Source organism: Podarcis tiliguerta, assembly GCF_965153285.1.
Source record: "Podarcis tiliguerta genome assembly, chromosome: 14".
Lineage (NCBI taxonomy): Eukaryota > Metazoa > Chordata > Lepidosauria > Squamata > Lacertidae > Podarcis > Podarcis tiliguerta.
Genome location: NC_139547.1, coordinates 5931283 through 5953006, shown reverse-complemented (window position 1 = coordinate 5953006; position 21724 = coordinate 5931283). Strand labels below are relative to the sequence as shown.

At 45.8% G+C, this 21724-nt stretch overlaps 1 protein-coding gene across 2 annotated transcripts in view; it reads right to left on the bottom strand.

Annotated features, from left to right (window-relative positions):
- RFX7 (regulatory factor X7) overlaps positions 1-21724 on the bottom strand; it is a 45219-nt gene that overhangs the window by 18744 nt on the left and 4751 nt on the right. Inside the window, exons 1-2 of one of the 2 annotated variants that reach the window (XM_083412950.1) lie at positions 7138-7985; positions 3217-3250 (exon numbers count right to left, since the gene is read on the bottom strand). Coding sequence is in view for 1 of the 2 variants with exons in the window: in XM_083412949.1 (XP_083269075.1) it covers positions 3217-3250 (34 nt within the window). In the remaining variant the exon portion in view is untranslated. Of the gene's footprint in view, positions 1-3216; positions 3251-7137; positions 7986-21724 lie in introns of those variants that run through there. The other variant, XM_083412949.1, reaches the window with a different exon arrangement.

Genomic DNA, 21724 nt, shown 5'->3' with positions numbered 1-21724 from the left:
GGTTGGATTCCCTCACCTCTCCCAAAAGCCCGCAGAAGCCATGCAACCCATTTAAAGAGATTGCGGCTTCTCCTGACTTTCCTGGGAGGTGGGGGGATTCCCTCACCTCTCCCAAAAGCCCACAGAAGCCGCGCAACCCCTTTAAAGAGACTGCGGCTTCTCCTGGCTTTCCTGGGAGGTGGGGGGATTCCCTCACCTCTCCCAAAAGCCCGCAGGAGCCGCGCAACCCCTTTAAAGAGACTGCGGCTTCTCCTGCCTTTCCTGGGAGGTGGGGGGATTCCCTCACCTCTCCCAAAAGCCCGCAGAAGCTGCGCAACACCTTTAAAGAGATTGCGGCTTCTCCTGGCTTTCCTGGGAGGTGGGGGGATTCCCTCACCTCTCGCAAAAGCCCGCAGAAGCCGCACAACCCCTTTAAAGAGATCGCGGCTTCTCCTGGCTTTTCTGGGAGGTGGGAGAAGGGACTGATGCGGCCAGTCAGTCCCTTCTCCCTCCTGTGGAAAAGCCCGCAAGAGCGCATGGAGCTTGTGTGCGGCTCTTGGGGGCTTTTCCCGCCTGCCTCCCCCCTGCATTCACTCCATAGGACGCACAGACATTTCCCCTTGCTTTTTAGGAGGGAAAAAGTGCGTCCTATGGTGCGAAAAATACGGTAATCCCATCACCAGTCTTGCATAGGGGTCCGGACATGCAAAGGAAGTTCTATTGCACTTTGGGTGATGGGACTTCAGAGGTGTTTGCCTATGCTAATCTTATACCTGGGTCTTGCCCTGACATGTTTTCCCTATGCTAATCTTGGACCAAGGACTTGTCTGGACATGTTTGCCAAGGTTGAACTAGTGTAACCCCTGTCTACCCCTCCCTTTGGTGACACGTCAGTGATGTAAAGATGATGTATCAATGATGCTGTGCGAACTGTATTCTGGGATGTGGTGGGAAGTTTTAAAAGTCAATGTTGCCCCATGCTCTGCGTTCACTTGCTGCTGTTGAACCTGTTGCGCAACAACAAAGGATCTAAGCCTACTGACTGCTGTTTTGCTCCAAATTGCTTGTCTGGAATTTCCTACGTTTACTGACCGCATGGACCCGCGGGGGACTGGTACCCCGAGGAGCTGGGCTGTTGAGTAGTCTCTCAACCCAGAATTTTCCTTAACAACTACTACTACATTATTTATATGCCGTCCATCTGACTGGGTCACTTCTGCCAATCTGGGCAGCAGCCAACAAATTAAATCACAGTCTAGCTCTCTCTAAAAGCCTTACATATCAAAGAAAAGTAACTAGGAGAGAATCTAAATCAGATCATTTTTATACTATTTAGTCTATATATTTGATATATATCACAGAGACTGAACAATGGTCCCATTGGGTTTGTGGAGAGTATATATTTTAGAAGATTAGGATAAAGTGTTTTCTAGGTGCCTTGGATTGTGATTGTAAAAGATGCATCACACAAATTAATGTAGGGTATTATTTTCCATTTTCTTCCTTTCTCTCTTATCCAGTCTAGTCTTCCAATTTTTTTATTTTACTTTTGTATCAGTATGTTTGATGTTGTTTGTATTTTGCATTTATTCTGAAAATTAATAGTTTCTTTTTTTCTAAAAACAAACAAACATGGCTTCTTCCAAAGACTTCTGGGAAGTGCAGTTTGCTAAGGGTGCACTCAGAGTTGTTAAGAGTTATAATGGGTTTAACAGTCAATCCATCTTCCCAGGAGTATTCTTGAAACTGTGATGGGAACTGTGGTCTCCTAAAAACTCTCAGCACCCTTAAAAAAAAAAAAAAGGTGAAGGACCCCTGACAGTTAAGTCCAGTCACAGACGACTCTGGGGTTGCGGCGCTCATCTCGCTTTACAGGACTAGGGAGCCGATGTTTGTCTGCAGACAGTTTTTCCAGGTCGTGTGGCCAGCATGACTAAGCCACTTCTAGCGAACCAGAGCAGCGCACGGAAACGCCGTTTACTTTCCCACCAGAGCGGTACCTACTTATCTACTTGCACTTTTACGTGCTTTCGAACTGCTAGGTTGGCAGGAGCTGTTCGAAAGCACATCAAAGTGCAAGAGGGAGTTCTAACAAACACACACACACAGCTTGTTTTGCCCCAGATAAACCTTTGAGTTACCAGATGACAAAAAAAATCACTTTATTTGTGGTCATTATCAATGTATATATACAAATCAGAGAAGGCTCTCTACTCTCTTTCCACTGATAGAAACCAGGAGAGAGGGCGGGGGGGGGGGGAGAGGGAGAGGGAGAGAGAGAGAGCGCACAATTCTGCCACGAACGACTAAGGCCCAAGCGCCTCCTGCCCTTTCTGTGGTGGAGAAAAAATTGGCTGGTTGCTGTTTGGGTCCTGCAAAGAGTTTTGGAACCTCTTAAAGGTAAAAGGTAAAGGGACCCCTGACTTCCTGCCAGAGCGGTACCTATTTATCTATTTGCACTTTTTGGCATGCTTTCGAACTGCTACGTTGGCAGGAGCAGGGACCGAACAACAGGTGCTCACCCCGTCGCGGGGATTCGAACCACGACCTTCTGATCAGCAAGCCCAAGAGGCTGAGTGGTTTAGACCACAGCGCCACCCACGTCTCTCTCAGCACCCTTAACTAATTACAATTCCCAGGATTCTAGGCCCAGAAAGCAAAATGGCCTTACAGTGGTACCTCAGGTTAAGTACTTAATTCGTTCCAGAGGTCCGTACTTAACCTGAAACTGTTCTTAACCTGAAACACCACTTTAGCTAATGGGGCCTCCTGCTGCTGCCGTGCCGCCGGAGCCCAATTTCTGTTCTCATCCTGAAGCAAAGTTCTTAACCTGAAGCACTATTTCTGGGTTAGCGGAGTCTATAACCTGAAGCGTATGTAAGCTGAAGCATATGTAACCTGAGGTACCACTGTATTGAGTTGTGAGTTTCAGTTTCTCCTTCACCTCTTTTTCTCCTGGCTTCTTATAAAACAAGTAGGGGGTGTTGTTGTTAAATAAAAGATCTAGTTTTAGCTTACTGCTGGGTCTGTTTCCCATGTGATGAGACAAAAGCCTGCTCTGCAAGAGGAGGGTACTTTTGCTCCCTGTCAGCTACAGAAAGCTTTCCATTTCAAGCTTCCCAGCCTGGGGTATTTTAAAGAAGCTGGCAGCGTATGACAGAGTTGGAAGCTGAGGAGGCCCACCCCCTGCACAAACTAGGTGAATATGAAAGCAACTTTGGTTTCAAGGCTACTTACCAAAATGCAGTCCACCTTAGATTGTACAGTTTTGCTGGAGAAAAAGAAAACACAAAGTTAATATTCACCGTCATTATTTCTGCAGGTTTATTTAAAGATTTATAGCAGCACAACCTTTGTCAATAAGCAAGAACCCAAACGCTGTGTTTTGCCTCATTTAGCGGCCAACCAATCTGCATGGCATCTCAAGACTTAACAGAAAAACCGCTCCTGATATAGACGCAACCAAACACCAGTCTTTCCCTGGCAAATGTTAAGAGCTAATGCCAGGAGGTACTGAACACCTGTTAACCCAGCACCAGAGAAGTCCCACTATTCAGAAATAGGATCTACGTGTTTTCCCATCTGGAGGTGGCAGCAACAACCGCTGCAGGAACCTGGCGTTTGCTGGCCGGCTTGCATTACAAACCACACACAGTTACACAATATGGCTTTAGGAGCCAAGCTCTGCTGCTCAAAAGGCAGACTATAATATCAAGTCTTCCTCGGTCATTGCCTGTCCTCTTCGGCACCCAGCAGACCCTTCCTCCTGCTTCCAAGTTTCTCTACCACAGGCTTGCTTTCTGCCCCCACTCCCCATTTTTCCAAAATTGCCTGTCTGTGAGCAGCCCACTTGCGCATTGGAAAGCCTTGCCACAATGCCTACTTATTCCCAGTGGCGTAGCGCGGGGGGTGCAGGGGGGGCCGGCCGCACCGGGCGCAACATCTGGGTGCTAAAATCCACGGGTTAGGGGGCGCAAATTACTTGCCTTGCCCCGGGTGCTGACAACCCACGCTACGCCACTGCTTATTCCTATTAATATTCCTAAATTTATTCCCTGCCCTTCACCAGCGGGTCCCAGGGCAGGTTACAACAATGGAAAATTCAGAATTAAAAATGGTTAAAACATATTACGTGCACAAGAATAGGGCGGGCCCTGAAAACACACAGCTTAAGTGACACAGGTGTAACACCCGTATAGTGAGGAATCCAGATGCATCTCTGTGGGGAGCTCCACAACATAGGGGCTGCCAAAGAGAATGCCCTCCCTCAGGCATCCCCCCCAACTTCTGAGAGAGGCGGTATGACCAACCAGGCCCTTCTTAACACCTGAGACGATCTGTAGGGAAGGAGGTGGCCTTTAAGATATTTGGGGCCTATGTCATTTGGGGTAACATGAGCACCTTGAATTGGACCCAGAAACACACAGGAAGTCGAGGCATCCTGCTTTGCCACTTCTTTCCCACCTGATAACGTGCCTCTCAAAAGCCCAACTTTCCTGTCAAATCTCTGGCCTCTTTAATCCTAAAAGCTTTGCATTCAGACAGGAAAGCAGGGAGGCTGGGGTGGGCTGGCTCTCCGTCTGTACAGGTTTATTACACAATATTGTCCCTTCTCCTCTGCCTGTGTGCACCTTCCTCAGCCTCCACGATGTTTTGGATCCCAACCCTCCACTGTCAATCCTGCCCATTGGCTTTGCTGGCTATCTGGTAAGAGCTGTGGTCTCGAACATCTGGAGGGCACCACGTTGGGGAAGTGGCTGCTTTAGGCCTTTAATACAACATCTAGGTGGTCGTCAGTCAGTCTCAGCCGACTTCCTCATGAAACCAGGCTGCTGCTTCCAATCCCAAGTTTAATTTCCAGGGATCCAAAACACACCACACACCACGGGGGGGGGGGGGATCCTTTTCCCCACCTCAATCACGAGAAAGGTTTTGTTGGATCAAATGTTTTGTTGGATCAAGTCGAAGCCTCCTGCACACTATTTCCCAGAGAGACCAGTCAAGGGTTCTTACCTTACAACCATGATTCATCCACCAACCCTGCTGTGAATTCACCATCCTAATCCCGTCATTCCATAAATTATTTATATGGATAATTTATATTACACATACAATTAAACAAAACTCTTTATATATACAGTGGTGCCTCGCAAGATGAAATTAATTCGTTCTGCGAGTTTTTTCGTCTTGTGAATTTTTCGTCTTGCGAAGCACGGTTTCCCATAGGAAATGCATTGACGGTTTTAAGAAAAAGGCGCAAGACGTTTTCGTCTTGCAAAGCAAGCCCATAGGGAAATTCGTCTTGCGAAGCAACTCAAAAAACAAAAAACTCTTTCGTCTTGCAAGTTTTTCGTCTTGCGAAGCATTCGTCTTGCGAGGTACCACTGTAGTCTGCCCCAATTTGGCTGCTGGTTAATTTCACTGTGTGGACTCAGGGGGTTCTAGCACTAGGCAGGGGGGAAAGGGGGGAACCCCCCCCCCAAAAAAAATCATGAAACTCTATCAAGTCACCCCTGTCCAGTTTGCTTTTTAAACGGAAATGTGTCAAGGGTGCCACAGACAGAAGCAGCCTCCATGCCCAGGCTGATGTAGGAAGGAACTGTCTTGGACAACACTGCTTGCTGAAGGTTTGCCTGCTTCTTCAAAGCAAAGTTGCATGGAAGTTGCATGGCTGCTCCTGCTCGGGAGGAAACAGAAAGCACCCAAACACAGAGAGACCGGGGGGGGGCGTGTTCCCCCAGTGGGTTAAACCAGCTGTCTGCTGCCTCAAAGCTGCCCATCCATCTGTCCATTTGGTGCCTAACCTATTTCTCTCATGGGCAGCAGAGCAGCTGGTGAGAAGGAAGCGGAGCCCCTACTCTGCCCAGGGACTCGGCCATGACCTTTACTGATGAGCAAGCATCGGATCACCACATGGACAGATGCATCAGCTGGGGGATGGGGGAGAGAAGGCAGCAAGATCCAGCATGGGGATAGGGGTGGCACACGGCTGGCATGTGGGTCATTCTCCAAGGGGCAAGAGAAGGCCTCCACACCACACACTCAGCAACACACAGGGGGCAGCAGCTGAGCAATCATGCAAAGAACATGCAATCGACACACGGCTTGAGAGGGGGCTCTTTCATCAGGCTACCACAGCCTTCCCCAACCACATGTACTGGACCACCACTGCCATCTGGGGGCTGCCAGGCTGGGGGAGGCTGGGCTACTGTGATCCAGGCACCACCTTGCCATGCACCTCTTATCAATTCCACTTGCAATATCAGATTCAGGGATGTGACAATGCCATGCTGTCCTGAACTGTGCCGGGGGGGGGGGGGTGCAAAGGAAACTGCAGCAGAAACTCACAAAGGGTTTAATCTTCCGTGGCATCTCTAGGTAGGTAGGTAGGTATGTCAGGGGATGTTCCTCATCTGAAACCCTAGAGAGCCACTACTGCCTGTCAGTGTGAATACAAAGCTAAATGGATAAATGGCCTGACTCAGGGCTCACCTACACTTCTCTTTGTCCCGTGATTTCTAGTCATGGGTCCTAGAGGTTTTAGTATTGTCCCACTGCTTTCCCTGGGAAAACCCACTGTTTACTGCTGAATCATCAAACATCAATTGGGTGCCCTGGCTGGGCCTTGTTTTGGTCCTAGTGGTGGCCCTGCTGGACACGAAGCACTATTGGGACTCGGAAGTGGCCTGGTGGCAGGTCCCAGCTGAGGGAGCCTCGCAGGGTGGACAGAGAATGCTTTGTGAGGGTAGCTTCAGGAGCAGAGGCACCTGAGTGGAGGGATGCTGGAAGATGGGAGTTGCTTAGGGGGCAGTGAGGAGGGTCAGTGCTGGTCTCATGAGGCTGAGAAGTTGGCAGGCAAAAAGGCATTTCGGAGGTGTCAGGAGCAGGAGATTTGGGGAGGCTTTTGGTTTGGTTACGCATGAAACCCAGAAGTGGGGGGAGAAACTCAACCAAGCCCCACAGCACCTCCAGCTTGTGAGGAGACCCTCCCCAGAGCCCAAGGAGGACGCCCCCTTTGAGCTCCAGGGAGGGTCTCCTTGCAAGCTGGAGGCGCACTGGGGTGCACCCCACTTAAACATATATCACTTATGTGCACAAGGGGCCGGAACGTAACCCCACATAAGTGGAGAGTCTCCTGTACTGTAATTTAATTCATACCAGGAAATGGAGGGAGAGAGCTGGAGAGTCCTCCTGGCTCAAGAGGAAACCCTCCCTGCAGCCCGAAGAGGACTTCAGTGAGAGCGGAGAGGAGACCGGAGGCGCAGCAGGGCTTTGCTTTCTGCACGTCCTCCAGCCTCCTGCTGGCCCCACAGCTTCACTTCCAGCTGTGGATATTTTTGGTACAGTATTTTTGATCTGGATTGGAGAGAGAGTGGGAGAGAGGGCATTGAAAGTGTGTTTACATGTTTTCCACTTATGCACCGGAACATAACCCCCATGTAAGTGAGGAGTCGCCTGCAATGAAGGCAAACAGAGGACTCCTCAAAGGAGGAAGCCACTGTAAAGAAGGCCCCCAATCAAACAACCACCACCACCATCCATTTCTGGAGGGGAAGAGGTCAAAGCAGCCAAACACAACTGTAATTTGCTTTGGTGGGGTACAAAGGGAAAGGGAGCTGACTTTCACCCTCAACTATAGAAGCAGAACAAGTCACCAACCAACCAACAAGCAGGGGCTACTGAAAATAAGGTGTCAATTAATCACTTCTCTCTTTCACACACACACATTATTCCACAGAAATAATAATAAAAGAAACAATAAAAATACCAAATCAGAACAGGTATTTAATGTGATGGGTGTGCTGTCTACCATCTTCGGTCACAAATCCACAGATACACCATGGACCACCTGAACGAGGCTTGTGGATCAGAGTTTGGGAACCCGTGGTTTAGACAAATTAATCAAGGACAATAAGGCTCTCAATGGCTGCAAGCCATTATGGCCATGTCCTGCCTCCATAGTCAAAGGCAGTAAATGTCTCTGAATACTTTGAATACTGGAGAAAAGTGAGCCGAAGAGGGTTCACGTGCCCATGTCCTACCTATTGGCTTCCCTTTGGGGGCATCTGGTTGGCCACCATGAGAAAAGGATGCTAAGACTAGATCAGGGGTAGGCAACCTAAGGCCCGTGGGCTGGATGTGGCCCAATTGCCTTCTCAATCCAGCCCATGGAAGGTCCGGGAATCAGCATGTTTTGCATCTCTGGGTTATTTGTGGGGCATAGGAATTTGTTCATCCCCCCCCCCAAAAGTATAGTCCGGCCCATCACATGGTCTGAGGGACGGTGGACCGGCCCACGACTGAAAAAGGTTGCTGACCCCTGGATTAGATGAACCCCCTTTGGGTTGATCCAGCACCCAGGCTCTTCTTACGTTCTTTAAAGAAAACAACACACACACAAATACACACTGTACGCCATATAATATATTAAGTCAACAGAGGCAGCCTCTACTCAGTATCAACAGCTTAATGTTTCCCTGCACAACAGGAGCCGAGTAGAATGCATTGACAACACAGCACATTCCTGGCAGCGTGGATTACAATACTCTGCAAACAAGGAGCTCACCAGGTTGCAGCAGCATCAGTGTGGAAGGAGAAGAAAAGACAGTGGAGGGAGGGGGCAGAGCAGCCGAAAAGAAGGCATGGGGGGCTATTTAGGTGAGCTTCCCCAGCAGCAGCACAGCCCACTCCTTGCTGCTAGGGGGAGAGGACCTTCCCTCTTCTGGCCCAGCAATAATTGCTTGAGGAAGCACAACAAGGCGCAACTTTTCTATTCCTACAACCATCTGCGTAAAATAAAACAATGAATACCTCATGAGAAACTCTGAGTCAAAGACACTGTCTTGCCCAAAATCAACAATCAAGTTCATAGATCTTTATAGATTCAAACTCCCATCTCCAAGCTTTGACTTTTAGTGAACTGAAAGTTGTTTTGCAAAAGCTTAACTGTCCACGGCAACCAGAAAACGCATCCATGTAACTGGAATTTGAGGGTTTTGGTTTAAAAAACAAAACAAAACAGGAACCCATCAAGCAGATAATATCTTGCTTGCGATTAACAAAGGTCATTACTTAAACAAAGGCTCCTGAAGAACCTACAATTGTTTCCCCAGCACCACCAGCAAGTGATAAAAGCATCAACGTCATGTTCTCTTCAACTTACGTGAAGGCAGAAAAAATGTCACTTGCAAGTAACAAGAAGTTGGTCATCCTCAAGACTCAGGCTGCTACTGTGAAACCCCTGAGCTTGGCCTGCCATGAATCATAGAATCATAGAGCTGGAAGAGACCACAAGGGCCATCGAGTCCAACCCCCTGCCAAGCAGGAAACACCATCAGAGCACTCCTGACATATGGTTGTCAAGCCTCTGCTTAAAGACCTCCAAAGAAGGAGACAAACTTGGACAAGTCCACCACCTTATAAATGAGCCAAAGCAAAATTCAACCTAGTCATCCTCTGTCTGTTGACTTTCTCTGTTCTCAATTTGACATCATGGCTCCTCCAGTTGGGCTTTATTTGGTCTTGCTTTGTTGCTTGCAAAAGATGTAAGCATCTCTCACTGGTCCAATGTGACTAGTTCAAAGTTTGGTGTCATAAAGAGCAGGGAGAACCATTTCCTCCATCACTACTCCCACCTCTGCTCCTCTGGCTGTATCTTGATTCTCAAACCCCCACCACCACCTTCAGCTTCATGCTACTGTTTGGAGATACACACGGAAGTCCTGTTCAGACATCAATGCTAAATCACAGCCTAGCACGACAGGAGCAAGCCTAGGTGAGCATCAGGCTCCTCTATGCCACAGCCACAAGGACAGGTTTGGAAGCTTTTGCTTCCAGTTCAGATGGACTGCAGCTTGTCATTTTGTCCAACACAATAAAACTGGTTTCAAGTGTCTCATTTAAAAAACATTTTTAAAAAACAACAACCCAACAACAACAGGTGCTTAAAAGCCTGAATGACTTAGGCCCCAAATATCTGAAAGACCTTCTCCATCCCTACAGATCCTCTTTGGTGTGAAGATCAGAAGGGCTGTGTGGCTCTTTTGGTAGTTTCATCACCTTCAGAAGTGCAAGATATGGTAGCCAGGAAGAGACATTCTATGTGGCAGCCCTTAGATTGTGGCTCTCGCTCCACACAGAGGCGCACCTGATCATCTTCATTGCATAGCTTTTGGCATATGCTGAAGAAAGACCTCTGCGCCATGGCCTTTCACAGGTAAGCGTTTTGTTGTTATTTGTGGGACACACCACTTTGGATGAATCTGCACTGTTCTGTTGGAACAGCTTTGGTTTTACTTGCCTTTATAGCTGTATACTGCTATAAAAATATATATAAACTGCTTTTATACTGCTGTTACTCACCCTAGGTTTTTGTAGTAAAGGGCAGGTCAAATCAAGTAAATAAATAATAATATTACCCAAAATGTGTCCATTCTAACAAAGCAGCAAACTGCAAACAAGCAACCAGAAGTGAAAGCTTCTCTAGACTTATCACAGCCACACTGAAGGAGGGGGAAAGGAGTGAACCACAGACTTATTTATGCTTGTCCACCCACATTTTGTGTGGGTTTCTGGTGGTGTGCAAATAGGGCCACAGAAGCAGCAAACCGGCATGTAGGAAGAGTTGAAAAAAGGGTTTCAACTCATACAAATCTTGTTTTTTGAAGTCTGTGAAGCTGAGCATCAGTTCGAAAGTTTGCCTTCAGTCTTAGTTCGCCTTAGTTCGCTTAGTTCGTCAGATATTATGGACTGCAACTCACATCAGCCCCAGCCAGCAATGACATAAGACGCTGAAGCTAAAGGGAGACTAGTCCAAAAAAATATGGAAAGCACCAGATTTGGGGGGGGGGGGGCTGGGGGCTGGGGCTGGCTTACAATCTGAAGTTATGATCTCCAAGACATTTAGTTCTTAATATCATGCACAATGATAATGATGATAATACTGTACGAATGAGCCTGTCATTAAAACTTGACAAAATATCCACATTTACTGCTAGTTCATAATATTATGACCAAAGGGTGGCAGCTGCCTCCCCCATATGAAGCCTGCCCTCGCCCTAACAAAAATCCTGGCTACGCCCATGGATCTGTGGTGAATTGCCCTGAAAACTTTGTTATGGAGTGGCCTGCAAGTACTCTAAAGCATGCGTAGGCAAACTAAAGCCGGGGGGCCGGATCCGGCCCAATCACCTTCTCAATCCAGCCCGCGGACGGTCTGGGAATCAGTGTGTTTTTACATGAGTAGAATGTGTCCTTTTATTTAAAATGCATCTCTGGGATATTTGTGGGGCATAGGAATTCATTCACTCCCCCCCCCATATGGTCCGGCCCCCCACAAGGTCTTAGGGACAGTGAACCGGCCCCCTACTGAAAACATTTGCTGACCCCTGCTCTAAAGGAATAAGTGCAGTACAGAATTGTTCACACTTCAAGGTTTTTCCACAAGAAATCTGAGTGTATTCTTATTCTGTGTAATAATTTTGAATAAAGTACTGTTTACATCTGAACGTAACCTTCCTTGTTGTTCGATACAGACAGCCTTTCTAAGTATGTGCTTAGCTAAGGTTTACATTTACTCACAAGTAAGTTCTGCCAAGTTCAATGGGGCTTACTCCCAAGAAAACATGCACTGCGCTGCAGAGGGCCAGCGCTACAAGATGCTGCATTCCGACATTAGGACGGTGCTTGTGGTGTCTGCTCAAATAAAAACTGAAGAATTTATATTTCAAAAATTCATCAGGAACTCGACTTTGTCAACTTTTACTTTGAGAACATGACAATATAATAAATAAATAAAAGACCATTTCTAAACTGCATTATATAAAAACCTCCAATAAAAGCTTAAAAAGTATGTTATAGATATATAACAAAATCAGTACAAACGATCAGAGCAGCAGTAAAAATACAGAACTTCAATAAAACTCTGTAATATACAACAACAACAACAACAACAACAACAACACCCCAGGGTTCAGGTTACAGATCAGGTAAAGGCTGGGGGGGGGGGATTTGCCTCTTCAAAAGTTGTCTGAAGCATGTACCGTATTTTCGCTCTATAAGACACACCAGACCATAAGATGCACCTAGTTTTTGGAGGAGGAAAACAAGAAAAAAAATATTCTGAATCTCAGAAACCAGAACAGCAAGAGGGATCGCTGCACAGCAATCCCTCTTACTGTTCTGGCTTCTGGGATAGCTGCGCAGCCTGCATTCACTCCATAAGACGAACACACATTTCCCCTTACTTTTTAGGAGGGAAAAAGTGAGTCTTATAGAGCAAAAAATACAATAATTGATGGTGAAAATGCCCTTTAATGGGACACTGCCATAGAATATTTCAGGGGAATCTCAGTGTCCCAGGGTTGTTGTGAGAATAAAATGGGGGGTGGGGGGTTAGAACTATATACAGGCAATGGCTATTTTACACTTGTTCAATGCACGTGTGATCGTGCAAGTGCACATCGCTGCAACCTAGAAGTGGCCAGAAAAGGGGACAGAACAGGGTTTGCTTACACGTGCTCTGCCAACATGTGGGGGGGCCACGCAAATCAGGGGTTGCTGCACATGCAAGTCTGGCTGACTGAAGACAATGAAAATCGTTCATGAGCCGAGCGCTCACATAACGAGGTGATGATTTCCATTTATTCCTATGGGAAAATTTCTAATGCATTCCCAGACACAGAATTTTGACCCCCAAAATCCGAAACAAAAAACAGGAAAACTGCTCCGATTTGTTGGATCTTTCTCCCTCCTTTCCTCTGCCAACCAACAGAAGGCAAACAAGGCATTATAAAAAAATGCTCTCTGTTTGGAATATGTGGTGTGAATAGCGAGGTTTAGACGCTAAATCCTCATGTTTGGATAAGTGAATTTTCGCACCACAAATGTTCGGAAAGCATGTACACAACCTTGAACTCAGAGGAAAAATTGGGTATAAATGAAAATAAATTATAACTATGGCTACCTCCTCCTCCTGCAATTATGCCCGAGACTCCATGAAATATTTACAAATGCTGCTGTTGTTGTTTAGGTGCCTTGTCTCCCTTCACAACAAACATCTATCCTGAGCTGAAGCAAACCCAACCCCCAACCCCCAAACAAATGTGACTACCACTACTCAAGCAAGGCGGAAGGGATTAACAACAAAAGTTAAATGACAGGTAACCACACACAAAGCTTTTTTTGCAGTCCTGCCTCCTGGCTCAGTCCACTGACTTCAGTGAATGTCTGAAAGGATCGGCAGATCCAGCAGCTGTTTTATTTCTTTAAACTAGGATCTATCATTGTGGGAACCACAGAGTTTCCAGTTGTGCATGATACCAGCTGGAAGTTGCTTGGAAAGCGAGGTTGGCTTCCTCTACCCTCCAAATATTTTCTGGCTAGCTCACCACCTGGAGGAAGGGCACACCCAGTTCCTTATGTATCCCTAAGGCACAAATACATCATCTACGCCCAAATTTGCTATCAAAAGCAACCTGCGTGTGTTGATGTGTTAGAGGAGGCGATAGGAGACAATACATAAACACAGGCAGATATTCTCTCTCTCACTCACTCTCTCTCTTTTCACACACACACACACACGTACCTAGTAGTTCACTGATGAACAATGGTGGGTGAAACAATCAGAAACGAGACTGTTAAGGTGCTCTGGCTGCAGGAGGCAGCAGATCAAGCCAGCTTTCCATGAAAGTGATTTTTTAAAGCGGCGATAGAAACTCAAGATACATAAGCTAGGTGCCAAATGGCTCCTTAAACCAAGGGGCCAAAATAGAATGTCAAGTTCTCTGATTTTTCAAATGATGGACTGACTGTGATTATCAGTTAAACATCTGGCTAGTTCAGATGACAACCTTGAGCTAGGTTAAGAACTTTGAGAACTAAAAGAAGAAAAGTCACTTTATCCAGGGATAGTCCACATACATATTGGCCTATTCCTTCCTTTTTTTCCTTAATAGTGACATGGGCCATTCATAACGTTAAGAATATTCTTCACAACTGTGAGCAGGGCAGTGGGGTGGGGGTGAGTGAAGATAGGCTACAATAATTAACTATAATGTTATTCACTGCTCCTGCTAAGGCTGAACAGAAAAAAGCATGTTGGTTCCTGAAATTCATCCTGATTGTGCAAATAAAATATAGCTGATAGAATTCTACAGAATGTGGTATTAGTGTGCGAAAACAGTCAAGATCCACAGGCATGCACCTCCAGATGGAGATGTCAGGCACCATCCCAGCACCCAGACATCTTCACTTGATTGCAAGAGGCCAATAGGTAAAGGTAAAGGGACCCCTGACCATTAGGTTCAGTTGTGGCCGACTCTGGGGTTGCGGCACTCATCTCGCTTTAATGGCCGAGGGAGCCGGCGTACAGCTTCCAGGTCATGTGGCCAGCATGACTAAGCCGCTTCTGGCGAACCAGAGCAGCACACGGAAACGCAGTTTACCTTCCCGCCTATTTATCTACAGTGGTGCCTCGCAAGACGAAAAGAATCCGTTCCGGGAGTCTTTTCGTCTTGCGGTTTTTTCGTCTTGCGAAGCAAGCCCATTGACGGAGTAGCGCTATTAGCGCTATTGGCTAAAAAAGGGCTAAAAACGGCTTTTTTAGGTGGGGGGGATTAGCGGTTTTGCTGCTAAAATGCTTTTAGCAGCTTAGTGATTCAGAATAAGGGGTTTTGGAGCAAAAAAAAATTCGATTTTTTCGTCATTTTTCGTCTTGCGAAGCGCCTCTGCAGACGGAAAACCCTTTCGTCTTGCGGGTTTTTCGTCTTGCGAGGCATTCGTCTTGCGGGGCACCACTGTACTTGCACTTTGACGTGCTTTTGAACTGCTAGGTGGACAGGAGCAGTGACTGAGCAACAGGAGCTCACCCTGTCGCGGGGATTCGAACCGCCAACCTTCTGATCAGCAAGTCCTAGGCTCTGTGGTTTAACCCACAGCGCCAATAGTCAGGCACAAATTGCGCCTGGTGCCTGGCTAATTTCAAACACTGTCTTTAAGCAATTTGGGTGAAAGGAAAATACAAAGAATGACAAGCTCCACTGGAAGTTCTCAAAAGACAGCAAAGTGGACAACTGTCTTGTAAGACATTTAGTTGCCCACAGAGGGGACTGGGGAACTACAGCACCTCAACACACACACTAATTAAAATGGGTGAAAAGCAAACCCACCTGGAAAAGTTATACTGAAATGAACAGGGGCTGGGCTATGCCAGCATCAGTTTTCTTTACATTTCTAGCATTATCCTTATGTTCTGTTGAAGATGCTTTAATTACAAGGTCTTGGGGCAGGTAGGTTGGGCACTTTACCCACTCTGAATCACTGAGGAACTATGACTTTTGCAACCCTTTCTTTGGGATAGCCAAACGGCCTCAAAAACTGGATAAAAAACTGGGATTGTGTTTATCCATGGTGTCCTCTTCAATGAAAGCTGCTGTTCTTGGAGACCAAAATTCTACACACAACAGATACGACATCAGAATGGCACATCAGAAAGTGTGGAAGGCAAATAACTTTGGGAATATGTGCAAGCCACTTGTTGGATCAATGTCTTAGCTGGCATTTTGTTTATGTACTGCTGTTGTCCCTGTAACCTTTTGCCTGCCTATGTACCTCTCTGATTTGGCATTAAAGCCTTTGGCAGAAACAGGGTTGGGATTTTTGATTTCTTTGTGTTGCAGTGAGGGTCATGTCAAAAGGGGCTAGTGAGGATGCCATTCAAGCTGTACCACAGCTGAGCCAAACTACAACAACTTCACTAACTTCTGACAGGACCCTGATCGATCCGGATTATCGTCTAGGCAGCCCAATATATGTGTGGTTGCTCTAAAGAACATTTAGAAGCTCTGCCTGGTTCAGGATACAGAAGCATGCAGAGACAAGAGCACACCTGCCCCTTTCTGAAGCAGTCACATGGTGGGTCCCAGTTGACTTCTAGCCCTGGGTAGCCCCCAAAACACCTGTCTCCAGCTTACTTGGAAAGAAAGGCCTTGGCCTCATTTCTGTGACTTTCTCACGGAAGAATGATGGGAGGTGGCACCAAGAATGAGACTGTCTCCTTCCCCCCAAGTGAGGAAATATCAAAACGGGGGACAGGGTTTCACTCTCACACACCAACATGTAAATGTGTGAGGCACTGCTTGGCAGATGGTTGCAGAGGTTGCATTAACTGGCAACCATGTGAAAGTTGTTGCACCAGCCTTCCCTGAACCTGGTCTGGCACTCTGCAGATGTTTGGGACTACAGCTTCTGTAAGTCCCAGCCAGCATGACCGCACATTACCGGGGCTGACAGCACTGCTGTGTTGGCTGTGGCTGATAGGAGCTGTAGTGCAACACATCTGCAGGGCAGCAGGTTGACCAGCTGGATCTGGCCAAAGGGGGCCCCTCCAGTCCAGCATCCTGGTCTCACCGTGGCCAACCTGATGCCCTAACGGGGCAAGCCCACCAGCAATTGCACTCACAAGTGGAACACACTTTAGCAGCCTTAGTGAAATTGCAGACTGACTCTCAAAAGTCTGGAGCATCAGAGATGTCTGTCGACAGTCTCTTTGTCAAATACACCCTCCACAAACACACAGTGGGCCATACAATGCTCACTCCGCCCTAATTTTTTATTTTTACCTTCTTTTTTCCCCACTCCGCCCTAAATTAACCAAAATCCCATATTCACAAGCAGTTGAGCTGAACAAAGCTCTATCTCCCTTTTGATGTTTAAGTGTCTGGACACAAAAGCGATTAGCATAAAAGCTTTAATGAATCTAAAATAAAAACAGAAACACAGAGATTGAATCCCAAAAGTGCAGCAAAGGCTGGGCAATTTGCAACCCTGCCCTAAGTGACACTAATCAGGGCTGTCTGGGCGCTGCTGCTCAGGCCTGGTCTTTTTGTCTAGACTTGTAATCCATGAAGGAGAAAAGGGGAAATAAAGAGCTCAGAGATCAGCTTGGGCCTTTTCATCAGTACTGTAAGAGGAAAAAACCAGTTCATGGCCAGAAAAACAAAACAAAAACAGGATTGGTATGTAGCTCACTGATGCCTGTGTTGCATTTCGATTATTGTATATATAAACACACATATGCCTCAATTGGACAACAAAGCAGACACCATTTCATCATATCCATTTCAGATGGGCAGAAAAGAATAATCCTGACAGGATTAGAAGACACCAAATCATTTTAATTTTACACAATACTTAATCAGCTGCAAGAAAAGAGTCGATTGTTATGGCTGCAACCCATTTAAAACTTACCAATTTTATTTATTTATTAAATTTGCATACATCCTTCATCCAAAGATCACAGCCCAGTTCACAACAGAAAAATACAAAATGAGAACACAAAAGACATAATAAAACAAAAACAAATCTGTAACCCTCCCCCCAAACACATTTTAAAGGCCATGGAATGCTGATCAGCCTGTGGCCGGGTTACAGAGAAACGTTTTTGCCTGGTGCCTAAAGATATGTAGTGAAGGTGCCCGGTGGGCCTCCCTAGGGAAAGCATTCCACAAACAGGGAGCCAGCGCAGAAAAAGCGACCTCTTGTGGAGGTGGCACACAAAGAATGGCCTCAAATGATCATCACAGGGTCCAGGTTGGTTCATATGGGGAGAGGTGGGTCCTTGAGGTACTGCAGTCCTGAGCCAATTAAGGCTGTAAAGTGGTACCTCTGGTTACGAACTTGATTCGTTCCGAAGGTCAGTTCTTAAGCTGAAACCGTTCTTATCCTGAGGCGCGCTTTTGCTAATGGGGCCACCAAAGACGAGCGATTTCTATTCGCACCCTGGGGCAAAGTTTGCAACCAGAAGCAGCTACTTCCAGGTTAGCAGAGTTCGTAACCTCAAGTGTTTGTAACGTGAAGCACCCATAACCAGAGGCACCACTGTATAGGTCAAAACCAGCACTTTCAATTGGGCTTGAAAACTAATTGGCAGCCAGTGCTGTAGGGCCAAGATCAGTGTACAGTGGTACCTCAGGTTACATACGCTTCAGGTTACAGACTCCGCTAAGCCAGAAATAGTACCTCGGTTTAAGAACTTTGCTTCAGGATGAGAACAGAAATCGTGCTCCAGCAGCACAGCAGCAGGAGGAGGCCCCATTAGCTAAAGTGGTGCTTCAGGTCAAGAACAGTTTCAGGTTAAGAACGGACCTCCAGAACGAATTAAGTACTTAACCCGAGGTACCACTGTAATATGCTCAAACCATCTTGCCCCTGACCACTTAATTCTGCACCAGCTGAAGTTTCCAAACCATCTTCAGAAGCAGCCCTACATATAACATGTTGCAGAAATCTAATCTAGAGGTTAGCAGAGCATAAGGTAAAGGTAAAGGTACCCCTGCCCGTACGGGCCAGTCGTGTCCGACTCTAGGGTTGTGCGCCCATCTCACTTAAGAGGCCGGGGGCCAGCGCTGTCCGGAGACACTTCCGGGTCATGTGGCCAGCATGACAAAGCTGCTCTGGCGAGCCAGCACCAGCGCAGCACACGGAAACGCCGTTTACCTTCCCGCTATAAAGCAGTACCTATTTATCTACTTGCACTTAGGGGTGCTTTCGAACTGCTAGGTGGGCAGGAGCTGGGACCAAAAGATGGGAGCTCACCCCACCGCGGGGATTTGAACTGCCGACCATACGATCGGCAAGTCCTAGGCACTGAGGTTTTACCCACAGCGCCACCCGCGTCCCTAGCAGAGCATAGGCAACATAAATTAAGCTATCCATGCCAGATAGGGGTGCAGCTCGCCCACCAACCAAAGCCGATGGAAGGCAGTCTGCGCCACTGAGGCCACCTGAGCCACAAGTTACTGCAAAGGATCTAGAAGCACTCCCAAAGTTGTGTATCTGCTCCTTCAGAGGGAGTGTAACCCCAAAGTGTTAGAAACTCAGATATATAAGCTAGGTGCCAAATGACTCCTTAAACCGAAGTTGCAGTCACCAAAACCTGCTTACCTGCCTAAGAAAGCTGGAGGGGCCAGTCAGATGGAGAAGCCTAGCATCCAGAGATCTCCACTTGGTCGCAATTGGACCCACGCCAGTTACAAAAAGAGCCTGGAAAATTTTGAACCTTGGGTGCCTTTCACACGTGTCGGACCACAACTCCCATCAACGTTGGTCAGCATGGCTGCATTATGATGATGGGACAATGAGAGTTGTACTCCAGAACATCTGCCAGGGCTGATGGGAATTACAATCTAAAACATCCGGAGGGCACCAGGCTGACAAAGGCCATAAAATGTTAAATCTAAGATATAGTACCAACAACAGAAGCCAGATAACAGATGATAACAACAATGCAGATCTAACAAATACTCCCCCCGCCCCAAAAAAGAAGAAAAAAATATGAAAACTTTGTAAATAAATATGTCTTCAGCTCACACCAGAAAGATGGTAAGGCATTCCACAACCGGGGCACCAACACCAAAAACGTCACCCACCACAACTCATTTGGCAGGGCACTTGGATAAAGACCTCTGAATGTGACCCCAAGATGGTTGCCTCCAATGGAAGCGAAGGCCCTGGAAAAACTCAATATGGAGGCCAAATGGCCGAAGTATTGGGAAATTCTGGAACAGGATGGAGACAAAATAAAATTACAGAGCTTTGAAAAATTGAAAAACAAAGTGCGAGATTGGCTCCATTATTACCAAATAACGGAGGCATACAATTTGGACAAAAAAGTTGGTTTCCAGGTGGAAAAATCAAAATTGGAAACAGAATTGTTAGATCCAAAGACTAAGAATTTATCAAGAATGTATAATTTGCTGTTGAAATGGAACACTCAGGATGAAATGGTGAAATCAGCTATGATTAAATGGGCACAAGATGTTGGACATAATATAATGATGGCTGACTGGGAACAGTTATGGACCACAGGTATGAAATTTATCACATGTAATGCCTTAAGAGAAAACATAATGAAAATGATTTATAGGTGGTACATGACACCAGTCAAGCTTGAAAAAAATTATCATTTGCTTGACAATAAATGTTGGAAATGCAAAGAGATTGAAGGTACATTCTTTCACCTTTGGTGGACATGCCCAAGGATTAAGACATTCTGGGAGATGATCTATAATGAAATGAAAAAGGTATTTAAATATACCTTTCTGAAGAAACCAGAGGCCTTTCTCCTGGGCATGGTCGGCCAATTGGTGTTAAAGAAGGACAGAACTTTCTTTATGTATGCAACAACAGCAGCAAGAATACTTATTGCGAAGTATTGGAAGACACAATTCTACCCACCCGGGAAGAATGGCAGATGAAGTTGATGGACTACATGGAACTGGCAGAATCCGAGACCAGGGAGAGGAGTCGGTGGAAGAAGACTGGAAAAAGTTTAATGATTATTTACAGAAATACTGCAAAATTAATGAATGTTAAAATGTTGGAATGAAGTTATATGGCTTTAGTAGAAATGTTATAAGGATTTAAGTATAAATAGATTAATAGAATTTTAAAAGTAAAATAAGGTTAGAATGTGTTAAGATAATTATTTGACAGATAACAGAGGAAGATGGAAAGGAATTGCTGAAACATTTGACAGAAGTGGAATACAAAAAGGGAGGTGTGAGGAGGTCGGTGAAACAAGTGAATGAAAGATATAGAAATTGTTTGAGTGTTTTAAATTGTTTTGTTTTGTTTAATGTGTTTAGTGTTATATAGTGTCTTTTTATTGTATTGTATTGTTTTTTATTTTTCTGTTTTTGTTTGGTTTTGCAATGTTTAAATTGTTCAAAAAGCAATAAATATTATTTTAAAAAAAAAGACCTCTGAATGTGATCCTAGGGCCAAGGTAGACACATGGGACAGACACAATCTGTAGTTTTTAAAAAGTTTAGCTGTGAGCTGCTTTGAGCAAGTAATCTGGTCTCTGATTCACTCCAATTCAGCGTGCTGGTTTTCACATAATGGGACAGGGCTTGGGACCTCAGCGCCTAACAGACTGCCTTCTCTCATTTGTACCTTGAGGCAACTTTTGCCAGCTTGGTTCAATCCATAGGTGTCAGACTATAACTCCCATTAGGCCAGCATCTGCAGGATGGTGTTGAGGGTGATGGACATTGTAGTGGAAAAGCATCTGGGAGGGCACCAGGTTGGGAAAGCCTGCCCCAAGGTCATCTGCAGAGGCCCTTTGCCATGCGCCTACAGAACCGGCTCTACAAGTGCCTCATAATATAACAAATATCGCCTGTCAAACTCATTTTAATTTCCAGAATAAATTCTGTTGTGGCTAAAGCAAGAAACAATATTGCTGGCCAAGGCCTCAACCGACCAAATGCACTGTGGTCCTTACAGACTTGTTATCATCTCCAAGTCTTCCATTTTACTAACTGCTATATATCGCTGTACCCTTTAAAAGTGACAATGGGGAAAGCAGGTTTAATTAGTAATCAACTACAGGATTATTTGATCAATCGGTGGCGGAGGGGGAATTAGTGAGGTAAACTTTTAGCTGTTGGGAATGCAAATTAAAAGGGGAGGCACATTTTGGCACTAGTGTGCCCACTGCAATAGGGAGACTAAAAGGTGAGCCATCCTTCTATCACCAAACAGAAGCTCTTCTTCCAATTTTGTAAGCTACTTTAATTATCTTAAAATAGCATCTATACTGAGGTATTGTTTTTAATTGCAAACCACTAAAAGGCAAGTGAATTGTCATTAAAAAGTTATTTTAAGAGAGTGACAATTCTAATAATTCATTGAAGCAAACTTAGGTATAACATTTTATTGATATATAACATTTTAATTTTTT